The sequence below is a fragment of the Dromaius novaehollandiae genome, unplaced genomic scaffold (assembly GCF_036370855.1).
Source record: "Dromaius novaehollandiae isolate bDroNov1 unplaced genomic scaffold, bDroNov1.hap1 HAP1_SCAFFOLD_37, whole genome shotgun sequence".
In the NCBI taxonomy this organism is placed as follows: Eukaryota; Metazoa; Chordata; class Aves; order Casuariiformes; family Dromaiidae; genus Dromaius; species Dromaius novaehollandiae.
In genome coordinates this window covers 385,799-401,171 of record NW_026991398.1, presented here as the reverse complement: position 1 = coordinate 401,171, position 15,373 = coordinate 385,799, and the positions used below count along the sequence as shown (strand labels likewise).

General features: G+C 50.5%; 2 protein-coding genes across 2 annotated transcripts; both read right to left on the bottom strand.

Moving 5' to 3' along the window:
* Positions 1-223: 223 nt before the first annotated feature.
* Positions 224-1,807, bottom strand: LOC112994038 (ribonuclease CL2-like). Its single transcript, XM_064504015.1, has 2 exons — positions 1,673-1,807; positions 224-652 (listed from the first exon to the last, which is right to left on the bottom strand). Exons 1-2 carry the CDS (start codon positions 1,805-1,807, stop codon positions 224-226), a joined length of 564 nt encoding a protein of 187 aa, XP_064360085.1.
* Positions 1,808-11,419: 9,612 nt separating this feature from the next.
* Positions 11,420-13,759, bottom strand: LOC135326238 (leukotriene B4 receptor 1-like). The gene is made up of 2 exons (XM_064504088.1): positions 13,700-13,759; positions 11,420-12,955 (listed from the first exon to the last, which is right to left on the bottom strand). The coding sequence occupies exon 2, from the start codon at positions 12,935-12,937 to the stop codon at positions 11,903-11,905; it is 1,035 nt and encodes a 344-aa protein (XP_064360158.1). The 5' UTR covers positions 12,938-12,955; positions 13,700-13,759; the 3' UTR covers positions 11,420-11,902.
* Between the last annotated feature and the right edge of the window lie 1,614 nt (positions 13,760-15,373).

Here is a 15,373-nt window from a genome sequence, read left to right as displayed (position 1 = left end):
ACTGCCCAAAGGTTTTGGGGGTTGTCAAGGGGTTAAGGGTGAGCCCAGGAGCATTGAGGAACTCGGGTGGGGGGGGTGACCTTCACTGACAAGCCCAGGGAGATCAAGGATGGCCCACAGGGTTAGGTTAGCATGGGGCAGTTGTGGCAGCCACAGGGCGTAAGAGGCACCTGTGGGGCTAAGGGCCATCCAAGGGGTTCCCGCCTTCCCTATCCATGCCTGGCTAGAAGGTGCGATGCAGATGCACAGGGAGCCCATTCTGACAGGCCACCTGGACCCGGTGGTTGAGCTGAGCAACACGGTAGGTGCAAGGTGGATGTACATTCCTCCCCACTAGGCGGCAGGCTGTGACAGGCAGGGTCCCCACGGTGGCATGGAACCCATCAGGCTGGTGGGCACAGACGGCCAGCAGTTGTTGAGCTGGTGCATGCACAAAAGTGTTGACTAGCTTGCAGGGTCTCCCAGGGATGTTAACAGCACGTCGCATCAGCAGGACATTGCAATAACGGGCCCCTGGAAGCCCTGATGTCGTGGGGTAGTCCACATGCTGCCGCAAGAACTTCTGGTAGCGTGTCTCCTGAGCACCCTCAGACACCAGCAGGGCAAGGGCTAAGGTCAGCATCAACCACAGAGACCTCATGGCCATGGCAACCTGGGAACAGAGTTGTAAGGGGCTCCCAGATTCTGAGGGCCTCTGGGGGCACCTCACTGCTTCCCAGAGGACCGAGGTATAATGGTGACCCTTCTGCACGACACACCTGACCACTCCCCAGGGCAATATATGTCCAAGCTCCCCCTGCTACACTCCCACATACCCCACTGCCCCTAGGTGACCCAGGCATGCAGGATTCCCCTGCTCCATCTCACACACACCCTTGCCCTCCAGGGAACCAAGGTAACCAGGTGTCCCAGTACACCCCACTGCCCCCCACCCCACTACCGCCCACCTCCAGGGGAACTAGGTGTCCAGACACCCTGATCCACTCCACACACCCAAGTAAACCCAGACCTCTCCTGACCCCCACCTGCGGGCTCTCCCTTAATTGCCCAGTGCTAATTGCAACTAATTAGAAAGGAGGATGTAGGAGCTCCCCCTGGGCTTTCCTTAAACCCCATAGGTTGTTGGGGCACTCTTGGCAAGCTCGCTGAATGCGGGGTCAAGGCAGCCTTGGGGGAAGCTCAGAGCATGGGGCCCTTCCCATACTCCCTACTTTTTTTCAGTCATTTCTGCAACCCTTCGCAGTGTCCTCGCAACCCTCCCATTTCCCCCTGCACATCCTTCCATCATGCCCCAGTCGTCCCCCTCCCCACAAGGACTCTTCCTTCTCCCAGCCTCAGGTCCCTTGTCCCCTGCACACCTAGGACTCACGTCTTCTCTCCTGGGGTCTTTGCAAGGACCAGGTTCCCTCTCCTCTGCAGGGTGTCTCTCTGCACCAGTCCCTTTGGCAATTGTTATAACCACTGGGTGTGACTTCCCCTCTACACAACTGAACAGGAAACACTTATGTAAGAGTCAGCAAAACCACAGTCAGAAGGGGAACTGGGTGAGAGGCAGCATCTGGGGGCTTAAGGAGGAGGGAACTGTGAAAGCTTTGCCCCTGCTGCCCTGGAATTAAGCGCGGTCACTCTAAACATTAGAGCACAGTGCCCTGGTGGGTGTCACCATCCCTACCTGGTGAATAATTCCTAGGGGAAACAGGCATTTCCATGTATTGATAGCTTCGGGTTTAGTGGAGGGGATAGGGGTGACAGCATACATGCCATCCACTTCCCAAACACTGTAGAGCTCCTTGCACTCTCTGTCCATCCCCTTGACTGACCAATTTTCCAGCTACCATCTTGTTTATTCCTCTATTGAGATACACCTATAACCTTCCATGTGTGGGGGGGATTGTTCATCTATCTACTAACCCATCTAATCATGTATCCACCCACTGACCCATCCATCCACCAGTTCATCCCTACTGCCACCAATCTGACCACCCTTCCACCCATCCGCCAACTCATCTGTTCATCCATAAACCCATCCATCCAACCACTCACACACTCATCAGCCAGCCAGTCCATCCATCAGCACATCCATCCATTCATTCACAAACCTATCCATGCATCCACCAATCCATCAGACAGCTGTTCTATCCATCCACCAATCTATTCATCCATCAGCCCATTCATCTACCCAGCAACCCACCCATCAACCAACCAACCAACCCACCCATCCATCCATCCATCAGCTCATGCATGCATCCATCAACCAATACACGCAACAACGTATCCAGCCACCCATCCATCCATCGTCCCATTCATCCATTCATCCACAAACCCATCCGTCTAAGTCTTTACCAGTCTATCCACTAGCACAACTAATTTCACCCTCTCTGGTGAATTTCACCCTGTGTCTTTTTACCATCTGAAACAGTGTCCCTGATCTCCCAGAGAACCCAGGCATCAAGACCACCTTTCATTTTCCTGATGTCAAACTCATAGCGGAAATACTGCTCGAAAGGGACTAAATCCTTAAGCTGGAATCAATTGAAGCATTTTCACTCAGCTACAATAAATCTTAACATCTTTAGGATCAGATGACATAAAATACCTTATGGATGAAGTGCAGTGTGATGGAGAAGATTTTAACATTAGATTGTTTTTCCCCCTAATATGATCAAAACCCAAATAGTGAAACATTTTTAACATATGAATTTACATCTCTGGTCCCCTCTGTAACCAGCTCAGGCATCCTTTTGAATTTCATTGCTGCATAAAGTTATATTTCTTCCACCACAGATGACCCAGCTGCTCTGGAATTAATGCAGCTTCCTCCTATGAGGCACTGTCATAATGCCTTCATGACCTTAATTATTCGTGATGAAAGGAATTAAGGAGTGTGAGCATGTGCATGTAACTCTGTGCAGGAGTGATGAGAGCTTTTGCGGATTAGATATAGAAGGGAGTTTAGACATTTTTAGGTGTGTATTGACATCCTGTAAGTGTCTAGCACTGTGGTTTATTTCTTGTGTTGTTGATATTACTCCTGAATATGTAGTTCACTGATTGTCAGTAATTTATATGTCACTAATAAATCAAAATATCACTTTTTGTTGATTTGGCTTAAACTATATGAATTGAGTTGTGTTTCCCTGCAACAGTGAGCTGGGAGACACTTTCGCAGGTTCTCCTACGGAGAGAAAGAACATGTCACCAGGGAGTGTGAGCTCAATGTGACTCCTCAGGGGTCCCTTCCTTCCCCCTACAGACACCATTACAGAAGCCATTTATAACCTGCACATGGCTGCTGGAGAGCCAGGAAGATCAATCAGGATGAACAGTGAGGCACAGAGTACAAAAGATACCCATGGGAAAAGGGGAAATGAATCTGTGTTTACATAGACAGCAGTGGAGCAGGATCCCGCAAGAGCCAGTAGTTAACAGAAGAAAGTCCCAAGTGGTTACAGCTGAACTCAGATGCTTGACCAGCAATCTGTAATAATCCCACTGCTGAGTTAGATTAATGTACCTATGCAGGGGGGAGCACCCAGCTGTCACAACCCCTGTCTCAGCTGAGTAAAGATTGCCAAATCCTTCCACTTCCAATTCCCCTTTTATCAGTGAAAACACCCAGCTAGATCAGAGGGTTCCTGTGGGAGGAGGGCCTGCCAGACCATATTGCCTGCAGTGGCGTTCTGGCATGAATATTTGAGATGCACACGTCAGCAACCTGGTGCTCTTGCAGTAGGGGAGATCCTCCCCAGAGGGCCACAGGGCAGGAATGGGGCATGAGTTAAATTACAGGCTGAGCTCATGGCAGTGTCAGTGGAACTGAGACAGGTGAGAAAACCGTGCATGCACAGGCGACATACCAATAGCAGTCATGAGCTGGCAGCCCACTGCAGTGTGCAGAGGTGTAGCGGACAGATGAGTGAACTTTTGCCTTAAACATTTCTTGGTACATAAGGTGCAAGCAAACCATAACCCCAAACAAGCCGACTGTCCCCAGCGGAAACAGGACTAAGCTGCTGCGACCCCTGAAATGGTCTCCCTGCGACCACCCAGGACATACCGAGCCTGCGCTGAACCAGATCACGATTGGGCAGAGACTTTGGGACCTGGACTGTAAATTATTGCCACTTCGCACAACTTTTATAAAACTTGCTTAGCATGAGTAGTAGCTAAATTTGCTGAAGCCTTAGGCCACACTCCCTAGCTCAGTGAGAAAGGGCCCCAGAGCTGGTCCAGGCTGGAATGATAAGGGAGTTACCAGCAGTTTGCATTCCTGTGCACTGCTGAAACAGTGTTAATTGCTGGAATTGCCACCTCTTTGTCAGGACCTTGAGAGATAATGGCTGGACCCAAGAATGGAGACATACCTGTCAGCAGAAACAGTAAACGGCCTACCTAGGGACAGTGATGAGACCCAATAAGGAGCAGGAGACCCCAGACCTAAATATTACTATTGGTCTGAACTATCACGCGAGGGGTGGGAAACTTAATTTGAAAAAGCTATAACTGCCCAGGGATTTCTTTGTTTGGGGTCCCTCGTCGGAGGCACCCAGCCTGAGCTGTAATTCGAATGGAGTCAGCGGAACATCATCGGCCTCTGAGTGGTGGTAGCTAGCTTCTTCTCTCCTTTTCCAACTTTCTCTATCTTTTCCCCTTACCCTTGTTCCCCTCTTCCCTTCACCTCCCCCCCACACCTTTTCTCCCCACTTCGTGGAAAATAAAGTTAAAAGGTTGTACAATATTTGACTGGTTTTAGCGTCTTAATCTCGTCCTTGGGATTGTAACGAAACCTTCCTGATATTGGATCGGGACGCCATGGTGCTTAGGGGCCAGGACACATCCTGGCACATCCTGACATGTCCACCTGCTATCCCCATCCTGAATAAAGTGTAGATTATATGTCCTTGAGTGGTGCGGGTCTCTTCTTGCAGCCACCCCACTGAAATTCCCCTAGGACTTTTGGTGGTGATTGAGAGCCTGGGTGTCAGCTGGTCGTGGGAGCGTTTTGGGGATAAAATCATCTCCAAATCTGAACAAGAGGTTGCAAAATTGAAAGAATTAGTAAAAACAGCAAAAAGGGAGTGGCAAAGGGAAAAGAAATGGCAGTCAATTTGCCATTTTAAATTCTATTAAACTTTCATCATTTTTAAATTTTAAAATTAGTGAATGCAAGATATGATTGGGAAGTGGAAGTCCCCTTTATTCAGCTGGCTACTAAAACCTCCACCAACAGAATGCTGAATCTTTGAAGTGCAAGCTATAGCTGATGCAGATGAGATGGGCTGTTCTCAAGAAGGGAATGCAGAAAGAGAAGGAAGTGCTAAAGAAGTAACCAAAAGAGAGGGAGAAACTGAATATTAAAGTGGAAGAATTCCAAGCTGTGAACAAACACAGGTTGTCCTGCTGAAAAAGCTAATCCAAAAACACTTGAGAAGCAGACAGTAGCCCTAACTACTAGCTGCTAGTAGCCCTAGGTATAGCCCTAGCCCTAGCATAGTTACAAGGCAGAAAAGAAAGAAAAAAAATATAAAGCTGCAGTGCCTTCAAGTACAAAAACTTTTGCAAAAGCAGAAGGGGCTGGAAATGTTCTGAAAGGTGGTCAAAATCTCAAATGATGAAGAAAAACATCAGAATAAAAGAAACTGCTTAAGCTTAAGTAACACATGAATGTAACTTTAAATGTTCTTAAGGGAAGTCATTCCATCAATTCAAGATGAGTTTTGGAAAAGTACTGCAAAGATGTAACCTAATGGATTGGCAGGTATTTTCTTTGTTTGTTTTTTGGGAGTTCTATGTTTTTTTTGTTTTGTTTTTATTGTAACCCTCTGAAGGACAGCAGCCTTCAGAGAGGCAGATAGACTAAGCAAGGGAATTTTTATTTTCAATAATGTTCTTTGTAGTAAGTAGGTAAATACATGGTGCATGGCTCATCTTTAATTATCTTCCTCCTTGGATGCCTTGAAAACTGTTTGAGACAGTATTTTGATTCCTTGAATAAAAAGGACCCTGAAAGCATGGGGATTCTGAATAAATAGCTAGTTTTCAGCCTTGTTAAAATGTCCTGTGGATTCCTCAAGGTCCTTGGATTCGTTTGCAGATGGAAGTGTATTCTATTTACAAATGGAGCTCAACCATGTAAAATAAATATCACAGATCTAAGGTAGTCTTGCAGTCTCTCCTTGCCCTGATATCCTGGGGTGCATTAGGAAGAGTGCTGCCAGCAGGTTGAGAGAGGTGATCCTCCCCCTCTACCCAGTCCTGGTGAGGCCACATCTGGAGTACTGTGGCCAATTCTGGGCTCCCCATCACAAGGGAAACATGGTACTGCTGGAGGGAGTCCAGTGGAGGGCTACGAAGATGATTAGGGCACTGGAGCATCTCTCCTGTGAGGAAAGGCTGAGAGAGCTGGGCCTGTTTAGCCTGGAGAAGAGAAGGCTGAGAGGGGGTCTTATCAATGTATACAAATATCTTAAGGGGAAGTGTCAAGAGGATGGGGCCAGACTCTTCTCAGTGGTGCCCAGCGACAGGACAAGAGGCAGCGGGCACAAACTGAAACACAGGAAGTTCCATCCGAATATGAGGAAAAACTTCTTTCCTGTGAGGGTGACGGAGCACTGGAACAAGTTGCTCAGAGAGGTAGTGGTGTCTCCTTCTCTGGAGATATTCAAAACCCACCTGGACACGATGCTGTTCAACATGCTCTAGGTGACCCTGTTTGAGCAGGGGGGTTGGCCTAGATGATCTCCAGAGGTCCCTTCCAACCTCAACCATTCTGTGATTCTGTGATTCTGTGATACAGCTGCAGTGGATGAGTCCACTTCTGAGGAGAGCTGGGATGAGTCTTTCTGACTAATGTCTAAGAAACAAGTCCTGCCTGGCCTCACCCTGCCCCATTTTCTCTGTTCTCACCCTACTTCTGCTTAATGTTCTAACATTATACACAGATCTTATGAGACCTGAAGAGGGAATGTAAGCAAGACTGATCTCAAGCTGATTACTCTTTCTTCATTTTCTTCCTTTTTCTCATCTATCTCCACACATTGTCTTCAATTAAATCTCCTCTGAAAAGGAAAAATAAACCTTTCTTACCATATGTCAAAACCTGGTCATTCAGGCTCAAGGGTTCTCTTCTGTCTTCTGCTTGTAAACCTTTCCTCAACAAGCAACCAGTGTTAGCCTCCTATACATACATATAGAGCTTAGGCAAGTGAGAATCTTGTCTTTCCTAGAGATCTGCTACACATTAGTTGCTCTCTCAAAAATGCTGGTGGATTTCCTGAAGGGGGATGGCAGGATCTCCTTCCTTGGCTGTGCTAATCAGCTGTATTTCCTGTTTTTTCCTGGCTGCCATGGGCTATGACTGCTACATAGCCATTTATCACCCCCTGCATTATTCCCTCACCATGAGTGGTGCAGCTCTGTGTCAGCCAGGTAGTGGGATCCTGGATGGCTATTGTAAGAGTAGAAGTAGAGTAGGTCTTCAGATGTTCACTCTGCCCTTCTGTGCATCCCATGATGTACATCACTTCTGTGAGGCTTCTTGTCTGTAGGAAAAAGCCTGTGCAGACATCTTATGGGACCAAGTGATGCTGTACACCATGATCTTGCTGTCCATCATCCTTCCCTTTTTCTTGATAGTTATCAGGGAAATTCAAAAAATGCCTTCAGTTCTGGACAGATGCAAAGCCTTTTCCACTTACTCCTCACACCTTGCATTGATGGCTCTCCCCTACAGCTCAGGCACAGTTGTATACTTAAAACACCCATCAAGGGATTGTGCAGACACTGAAAAAAACCTTACTCTGTTTTGCACGATTGTGACCCCCCGCCCTGGCCATGTTCAGTCCTGTCGTCTGTAGCCTGAGAAATAATGAAGTGTGGATCAACCTAAAAACATTCCTGTGAAGAAAGTGGTACTGCAAAATACGTAAAATAGTGCCAAAGGTACCAAAAGTCCCAGTGAGGTATTTGGTTGTCTGAACATAGTCATCCCATATTAACTTTGAGGGGAAAAAAAAAAAATCCTGCCTAGTTTTGATCATCTGCAAGAAGGGGTCTCCTGAGGCATTCCTGTCATCTATAAGAACCCTCCTAAATATCATCATAACACTATACACTGGAGCATCTTCAGTGCCCAAAGGTATTTCTAAGCAGATGGCTAGTTCAAGCCATCTTTACCAAAAGTGCCAGTTCCATTAAATGAAAATAATTAAAAGTAAATGGAGTCTAGAGGGTGAAACATCTGACAAGAGGAAGGTGAATACCCTAAGGCTGTAGAAATCACCCGCTAGCCCCCTTGACTATCCAGCGTGTCCTTGGGAGAAATCAACTTAAAGAAGTTAAAAGACATGGATGTGCCTTCTCATGACATAAGGTATTGTGTTCTGTCAAGGCCCAGCCCTCCATCAGGCTTTAGGGACCTTTCCTGGGTGCCTGGATCCTCTAAAGGCCCCAAATGGCCTTTACAACCTACTGTGGGATGACTGATAAAGCTTCTTGATTGTCCCAGCGATTACTTTTTCCTTTCTGTTTCAAGCGGGTTGAGTTTTCCATGACTCCATACAAGATCTTTGGCAGTGGAAGGAGATTTTTCATGGTTTAGTTGACTCAAAGGACAGGAGCTTCCTGCCCTATGAAGTTTCAGAATGGTTTCCCCTGGGCTGACAGAAGGAGTAGCCACAGGGAGAGTGTATTTTGAGGATGTGATTTTTGTACACACATCCATCCATCCATCCGCTCATCCACCCACAGACTCTTTCACCTCCTTAGCTATCATACCCATCCACCTGCATAACAGTTCATGCAACCACCCATTGATCCACCCATCCAGGTACATTTCCATCTGTTCACCCATCCATGGGCCCATCCATTGATCCACCACCAACTCATCCATTTATCAATCCATCCATCCATTCATATACAAATCCACCCACCCATCCATCTACCCACCCTTCTATCCATTGAAACACCCATCCAGCCACCCATCCATCCATGCAGCCACCCATCCATCCAGATACCTGTCCACCCAAACATCCATCAACTCACCAGCGTTCATCAAGGCCCTCATCCATCCCCTTCTATTCTCCCAACCCACTCACCCACCAAACCACACAACCACCCAGCCACCCATTCATCCAGCCACCCACACATCATATATCCACCTATCCATCCATCCACAAAACAATCCACCCATCCACCCATTGACCACCTATCCATTCATCCATCCATCGACCCATACATCCACCGACTCATTAACTTACCCATTCATCCACCCAAACATCTATCTACACATTCACCCAAATCTCCATCCATCCATCCCCACCAATCCTTTCAACCATCCTCCCACCAACCCACCCATCTAGCAATCCAACCACCTACCAATTCATCTACCCACTTGTATATTCACCCACCCATCTATCCACCCTTCCACTCTCCCACCCACATACCCATTCACCCACCTACCTTTCCATCCACCCATGAATCCGTTCAACCATTCATCCACCCACACATGCATGTATCCACCCACCCACTCGCCCATCCATCCAACTATCCAACCAGCCAACATCGACACATCCATCTGTCAATTCATGCATCACCCATGCATCCATCTGGCCATCCATCCACTCTTCTACCCATCCACCCATCCACTCTTCTACCCATCCACCCACCCACTCATCCATCCATCCACCCATTCACGCACCCAAACATCCGTCCACCAACTCACCCACATATTAATTCAGCAGTCCCCTTATCCACACATGCATTTACCCATTCAACCATCCACCCACACACTCATCCATCCACTCATCCATCTATGCACCTATCCATCCTGCCAGCCACTCACCTGTCCACATACTCACTCATCCATCCACCAACCCAGCCACCCACACAAAAAATCCACCCTCACATCCACCCAGGCATCTATGCACCCACTGACACAGCCATCTAGCCATACACCCCTCCACCTGTCCACACAAACTTCCATTCATCCACCCTTCCATCCATCTATCTGCATCCATTCTTTGAACCATTCCACCCAACAACCCACCCATCCACCCACCAATCCATCTGTCCACCCATCTATCCCTCCACCCACCTACTCATCCAGCCACAAATGCACCCACTCACCTACCCACCCATCCATCCCTCCATCCAACCATTCATCCACTCATACAACCATTCATCCATCCATGAGGTAATGCATGCATGCATACATCCATCCACTGACCCAGTGCACTCATCCCTGCTTGCATCCAGCCGGCCAGCCATCCAGCCAGCCACCTACACAGCTATCCATCCATCCAACCATCCAACCATTCATTCGTCCACACACACACACCGATACAGCCATTCCTTCCTCTACTCCAGCACTTGTCCTGAAACCTTCTCCCCACAGCCTCCTTGCCCCATGTCTTGTTCCTACCCATTTTCCCCTCTCACACTTTGACAGGGTCTCCCTGTACTCATCTGGCCCATCATCTCTCCTTTCCCATCTCTTCACCCTTGACAACCACTTCTTCTTCCTCCTCTGTCTCTCTCCCTCCTTTCCTCCATCTCTTTTCTGAACGTGTTGCCTCCCAGTGACCAAGGATCCTCCAGTCTCCCCATCTGCTCCCAGGGTCCCCCAAACTTCCCAGCTGCCCACTCAGACCCTCTCACTGTCCTCTGTCCCTTCCAGTGCCTCCTCTATCCCTCCCAATTCCCCCTCCAAATTCTCTCAGTTATCCCACCCCATCCCAGTGTGCCCATTCCCTCCCAGTTCCCCCTCCTCCACACCTTGCCAGGATTTGTAGTCCCTTCCAGTCACCTCCACTCCAACCCATGGTCCCTCATCCTGGCATGTGGGGGATTCACATCTCCCCATTGGTACCCCCTTCCTCTGTCCAGCTGTGGCCATAACCACTCAATGTCACATTCTCACCCCCGCCCCCTGCCCCTACATGGCCTCAGCAGGAAACAAGGGGAAGGAGGTGGAAAACTTCAGCAGAGAGAGGACTCAGAGCTAGAGAGAGTGCTCGGTGGCAGGAAGGGATGAAGAACCCTGGTGTCCCAAGCCACAGTGGCCCTGAAGATAACCTTTTAGCATCTAACCTCAGGCTATGCTGCCATAGCCCAACATGATGACCGCTTACATCCCTGCTTACTGTATTTCCCCAAGAAAATAGGCTCTGTCAGGTACCTGTGAGAGGGGATGATGCACATACATGTGGCTTTGTATCATGGCCACCCTCAAACACCTGAAAACTTATGTGTGCAGCTTCAAATAGCATTTCGTCTGCCCACCACTTCAATCTGCCATTGGGCTTTCAGCAAACCACTTCAGCCAGGCATGGCAAGGGACAGATCTTCTCCCGTACACCCATCCATCCATCCACTCACCCACACATTCATCCATCCACCTATCTATCCACCCATACCTACATACATGCATACATGAAAATTCATCCATCCATACAAATACCCTCTAGGCACCCATTCATCCATTACACCCATCCCACAGACACCAGCAGCCCCTTGGAGCCCCAGGGTGTCCTTTAATGGAGCAGAGTCCCCATGCCCTCTGCCCCTCCCACCCTGCCTCAGGTGGCTCTGTCTGTGTAGCACCAGGTGCCATTGGCACAACTGAGTCCCAGCAGAGCAGTGAGAGGATGGGGGGCACCCATTCCTCCCGGTGTCACCAGGTACATGGCAAAGGGGTAAGGAGGGACATGACTGGATGGGTGTGTGGATGGGTGGATAGTTGGATGGATTCATGGATGGACAGATAGATGGGTGGTTGGATGAATCAGTAGATGGAAGTGTGGGTGGATGTTTGAGTTGGTGGGTGGCAGCCATGTCCACACACATCTATTCCAAGCCATTTCACTGCGTATGCCCATCCACACATGCTCTGTGCCTTCCCCAGTCACTCTGCGTTGCTGCTTGGTGCTGTGTCATCCTCCTTGCCGACCTCTCCCTCTGCCTCTGTCCGCGGCTCACCCATGCGTTGGGTGGCCCTCTCTGTGCCTGTGCGTCTACTGCCAATCTCTGAAGCCGTTCCCTCGAAGAGCCGGGCCATGAAGGTGGCACCGGCAGTGCGAAGCAGCCCCCGTCCAGCGCAGGCATAGAGGAGGGGGTTTACTGCGCTGCTGAAGAAGGCTAGGGCTGTGAGAGGGGGCCGGGCAGCTGCAGCAGCTCCACGCAAGCTCTGTGTGCCACGGAGCTCGCCAGCCACCTCCAGCAGGTTGATGGCATGGTATGGTCCCCAGGCAGCAGCAAAGGCAACCACCACCAGCACCACCAGACGCTGGGTACGGCCCTTCCTCCGAAATCTGGTGTGCCGGAGCCGCCACAGCAGAACACCATAGCCAGCAGCGATGGTGGCCATGGGCAGTGCCCACCCTGCCACTGTCTCCAGGAGGTTGTGGAAGACCAGCCAGCCTGTGCTGTTGTGTGCCCGCTGACACCGCTCCCTCGGTGCCTCACCGGACACCTGCCGGAAAGTAATGGTGGGCACAGCGAGAAGGAAGGCCATAGCCCATGCGGCAGCCACAGCGCCATGGGCTGCCCGAGTGGAGTGGCCTGCCAGGGCCAGCGTGGGCCGGGAGACAGCCAGGCAGCGGTGGAGGCTCATGAGGACGATTAGGAAGACGCTGGCATACATGGCGACGGCACAGATATAGTGGCAGCCCTGGCAGGCTGCATGGCCCAGCTCCCAGCGCCCGGTGCTGAGGAAGCGGAGGTAGACAGGGGCAGTAAGCAGGGTAGCCACATCGGCCAGCGCGAGATGGGTCACTAGCAATGCTGGAATGCTACGCCGGTGTGTCAGCACTGTGGAGCTCCACAGGACGAAGGCATTGCCTGGGAGGCCCACAACAAAGGCCAGTGACAGCAGCACCAGCCCCGCGGTGGCACCAGGGAGAGGGGCAGCCGTTGTATTGGAGAAGCGAGGGAGGGTCATCAGAGCAGGCAGATGGAGCTGGGGGTGGGGAAAGAGGGGTTACACAGACTCTCTCTGGACAAACTTAAACACCCAACCATCCACCTATCCATCCATCTACCCACCCACCCACATAACTGATCCACCCACTCATCCATGTAACCACTCATTTACCCATCCAACTGCCCATCCTTCCACTGAAACATAAATCCTTCCACCCATCCATCTACCCAACCATCCATCCATCTACCCACCCATACATACACTTGCCTCTTCTACACCATTTGCTCTCCTCTCCATACATACACTGCCTCCTCACCGCAGTCTCCTTCCCCCATTTCTTGTTCCCACTCAAACATCCCCCTCTCACCTTTCACCACAGCCTATCTGTATTCATCTATTCCATCATCCCTCCTTCCCTCACTCTACAGCCTGTGGGGACTCTTCCTCCTCCACTCCTCTCTTCTCATTCTCTTCATTTCTTTGCCCAGCCTATTATCTTCCAGTGCCCTAGGATACCCTAGTCCCCCCACCCACTCCCAGGGTCTTCATACCTCCCAGTTACCCACCCATATCTCCCAGGTGACCACTAGGACCCCTCCCCCCAGTGCTTTCCAGCCCCCTCCCAGGGCCTCCTCTATCTCTTTCAGTTCCCCCTCCAGACACTTTAGTTCTCCTCCCTGCCTGCCAGTGTCCTTCACACTTTCCCAGCTCCACCGCACACCCTCTCAGTATTTGTGGTCCTTTCCCAGTCACCTCCACCCCAACCCAAAATTTCCTCACCCTGGCACGCTGGGGACTCCTGTCTCCTCTTCCAGGGTTTGCTTTCCTGGACAGGGCACCCCCCAGCCCCTCTGTCTCTGGCTATGACTGTAACCACTGGCTTTCACTTCCCCCCTGCATGGCCCCAACAGGAAATCATTGTACAAGAGGAAGGAGGTGGCAATACTTCATGAGGGAGGGGTCCCAGGGCTGGAGGGAGTGCTCAGCAAGGTCAGGGATAAAAGACCCTGACATCCCCAGGCACAGTGGCCCTGAAGTGAATTATCCTGTGTGATGTGACTGCTAGGTCACACTGCCCTGGCTGAACACAATGACTCTGACCCTGGAGCGAAAGGGCTTTCCCAGGCCCCTATGGGAGGGAGTGATGATGAACAGACACTTTGAGTGACACACAATGGGTTTCGGGGGTCGGAGGATGTCCATGAGACAAGGCCATGTGTGTTATTACTCACTCCCACAGGTGTCTGGAAAAGCCCATTTCCTCCATGGACACAGCCACTGTGTTGGGACAGGGCAGTGTGGCCTAAGGGTTAGACTACACAGGATACACTGGATGGCCACGTTGGCTGAGAACAGTGTCCTTCAACCCTGCCCCTCAGTGGGCATTCCCTCCAGCCCTGAGTCTCCGCCTTGATAGAGTATTGCTGCCTCTTTCCTCTTGCACAATGATTTCCTGCTGGAGCTGTGCAGGGCGGGGGAGTAACGCTCAGCGGTTACAGCTGCCACCAGGGAGAGAGAGTGCAGGGGGCACCCTGTCAATTAGAGGGGACCCTGGGAGAGAAGATGTGGGTCTCTGACATGCCAGGATAAGGGATTGTGGAGTGGGATGGAGAGGACTGGGAGGGACCACAAATACTGAAAGGGTGTGAGGGAGAAGTGAGGGGGCGGTGGGGAACACTGAAAGGTGTGTGTGTAACTGGGAGGGTTTGGAGCAGGACCTGGAAGGGCTGGAGGAATGACTGGGAGGGACTGGAGGCCACTGGGAGAGTCTGGGTGGTTGCTTGGGAGGTCTGGGTGGGCAACTGTGAAGTCTGGAGGGCACTGAGAACAGATGGGGAGACTGGGGGATTCCAGAGATGGAGAGAATAAGGAGAGGCAAAGGAGGAGAAAGAGGAGGCCCACCAGGGTGGAGAGAGGGGGGAAAGAGGCATGATGGGACAGATGATTTGGGAAGGACACATTGAAGAGTGAGAGGGGACAGTTGGGTGGGAATGAGAATTGTGTGGGGCAAATTCTGGAGGAAAGGAAGAGGTGGGTATGTGGATGGATGGTTGGATGGATGAATGGACTCATTGGTGGATTGATGGATTAATGGATGGGTGGGTGGGTGGATGAGTGGAAGGATGTGTGGATGGATGCAGAGATGGATGTATGGGTTAGTGGATGGATGGATTTGTGGAGGGGTGGATGGCTTGGTGGATGGCTTTGTGAAGGGATGGGATGAGCAAGGGGAGGAAGAGCACTGTCTGGAGTTCAGGGACATTCTTCAGTCCCAGCAAGAGAAACTCCTTTGGTGAGGTCCCATTGTCCTGTTCCCTTTTCTCCATACAGAGTTGTCGGTCTTTCTTTTCCCACTTGCCAGGAAGGGATCCTGTGAGCAATGACATGCATTTCTGTGTTAAATTAAAGAAGAGTTGTGGTGGACTTTACTGCTGAAAAAAGAAACAGAACCCC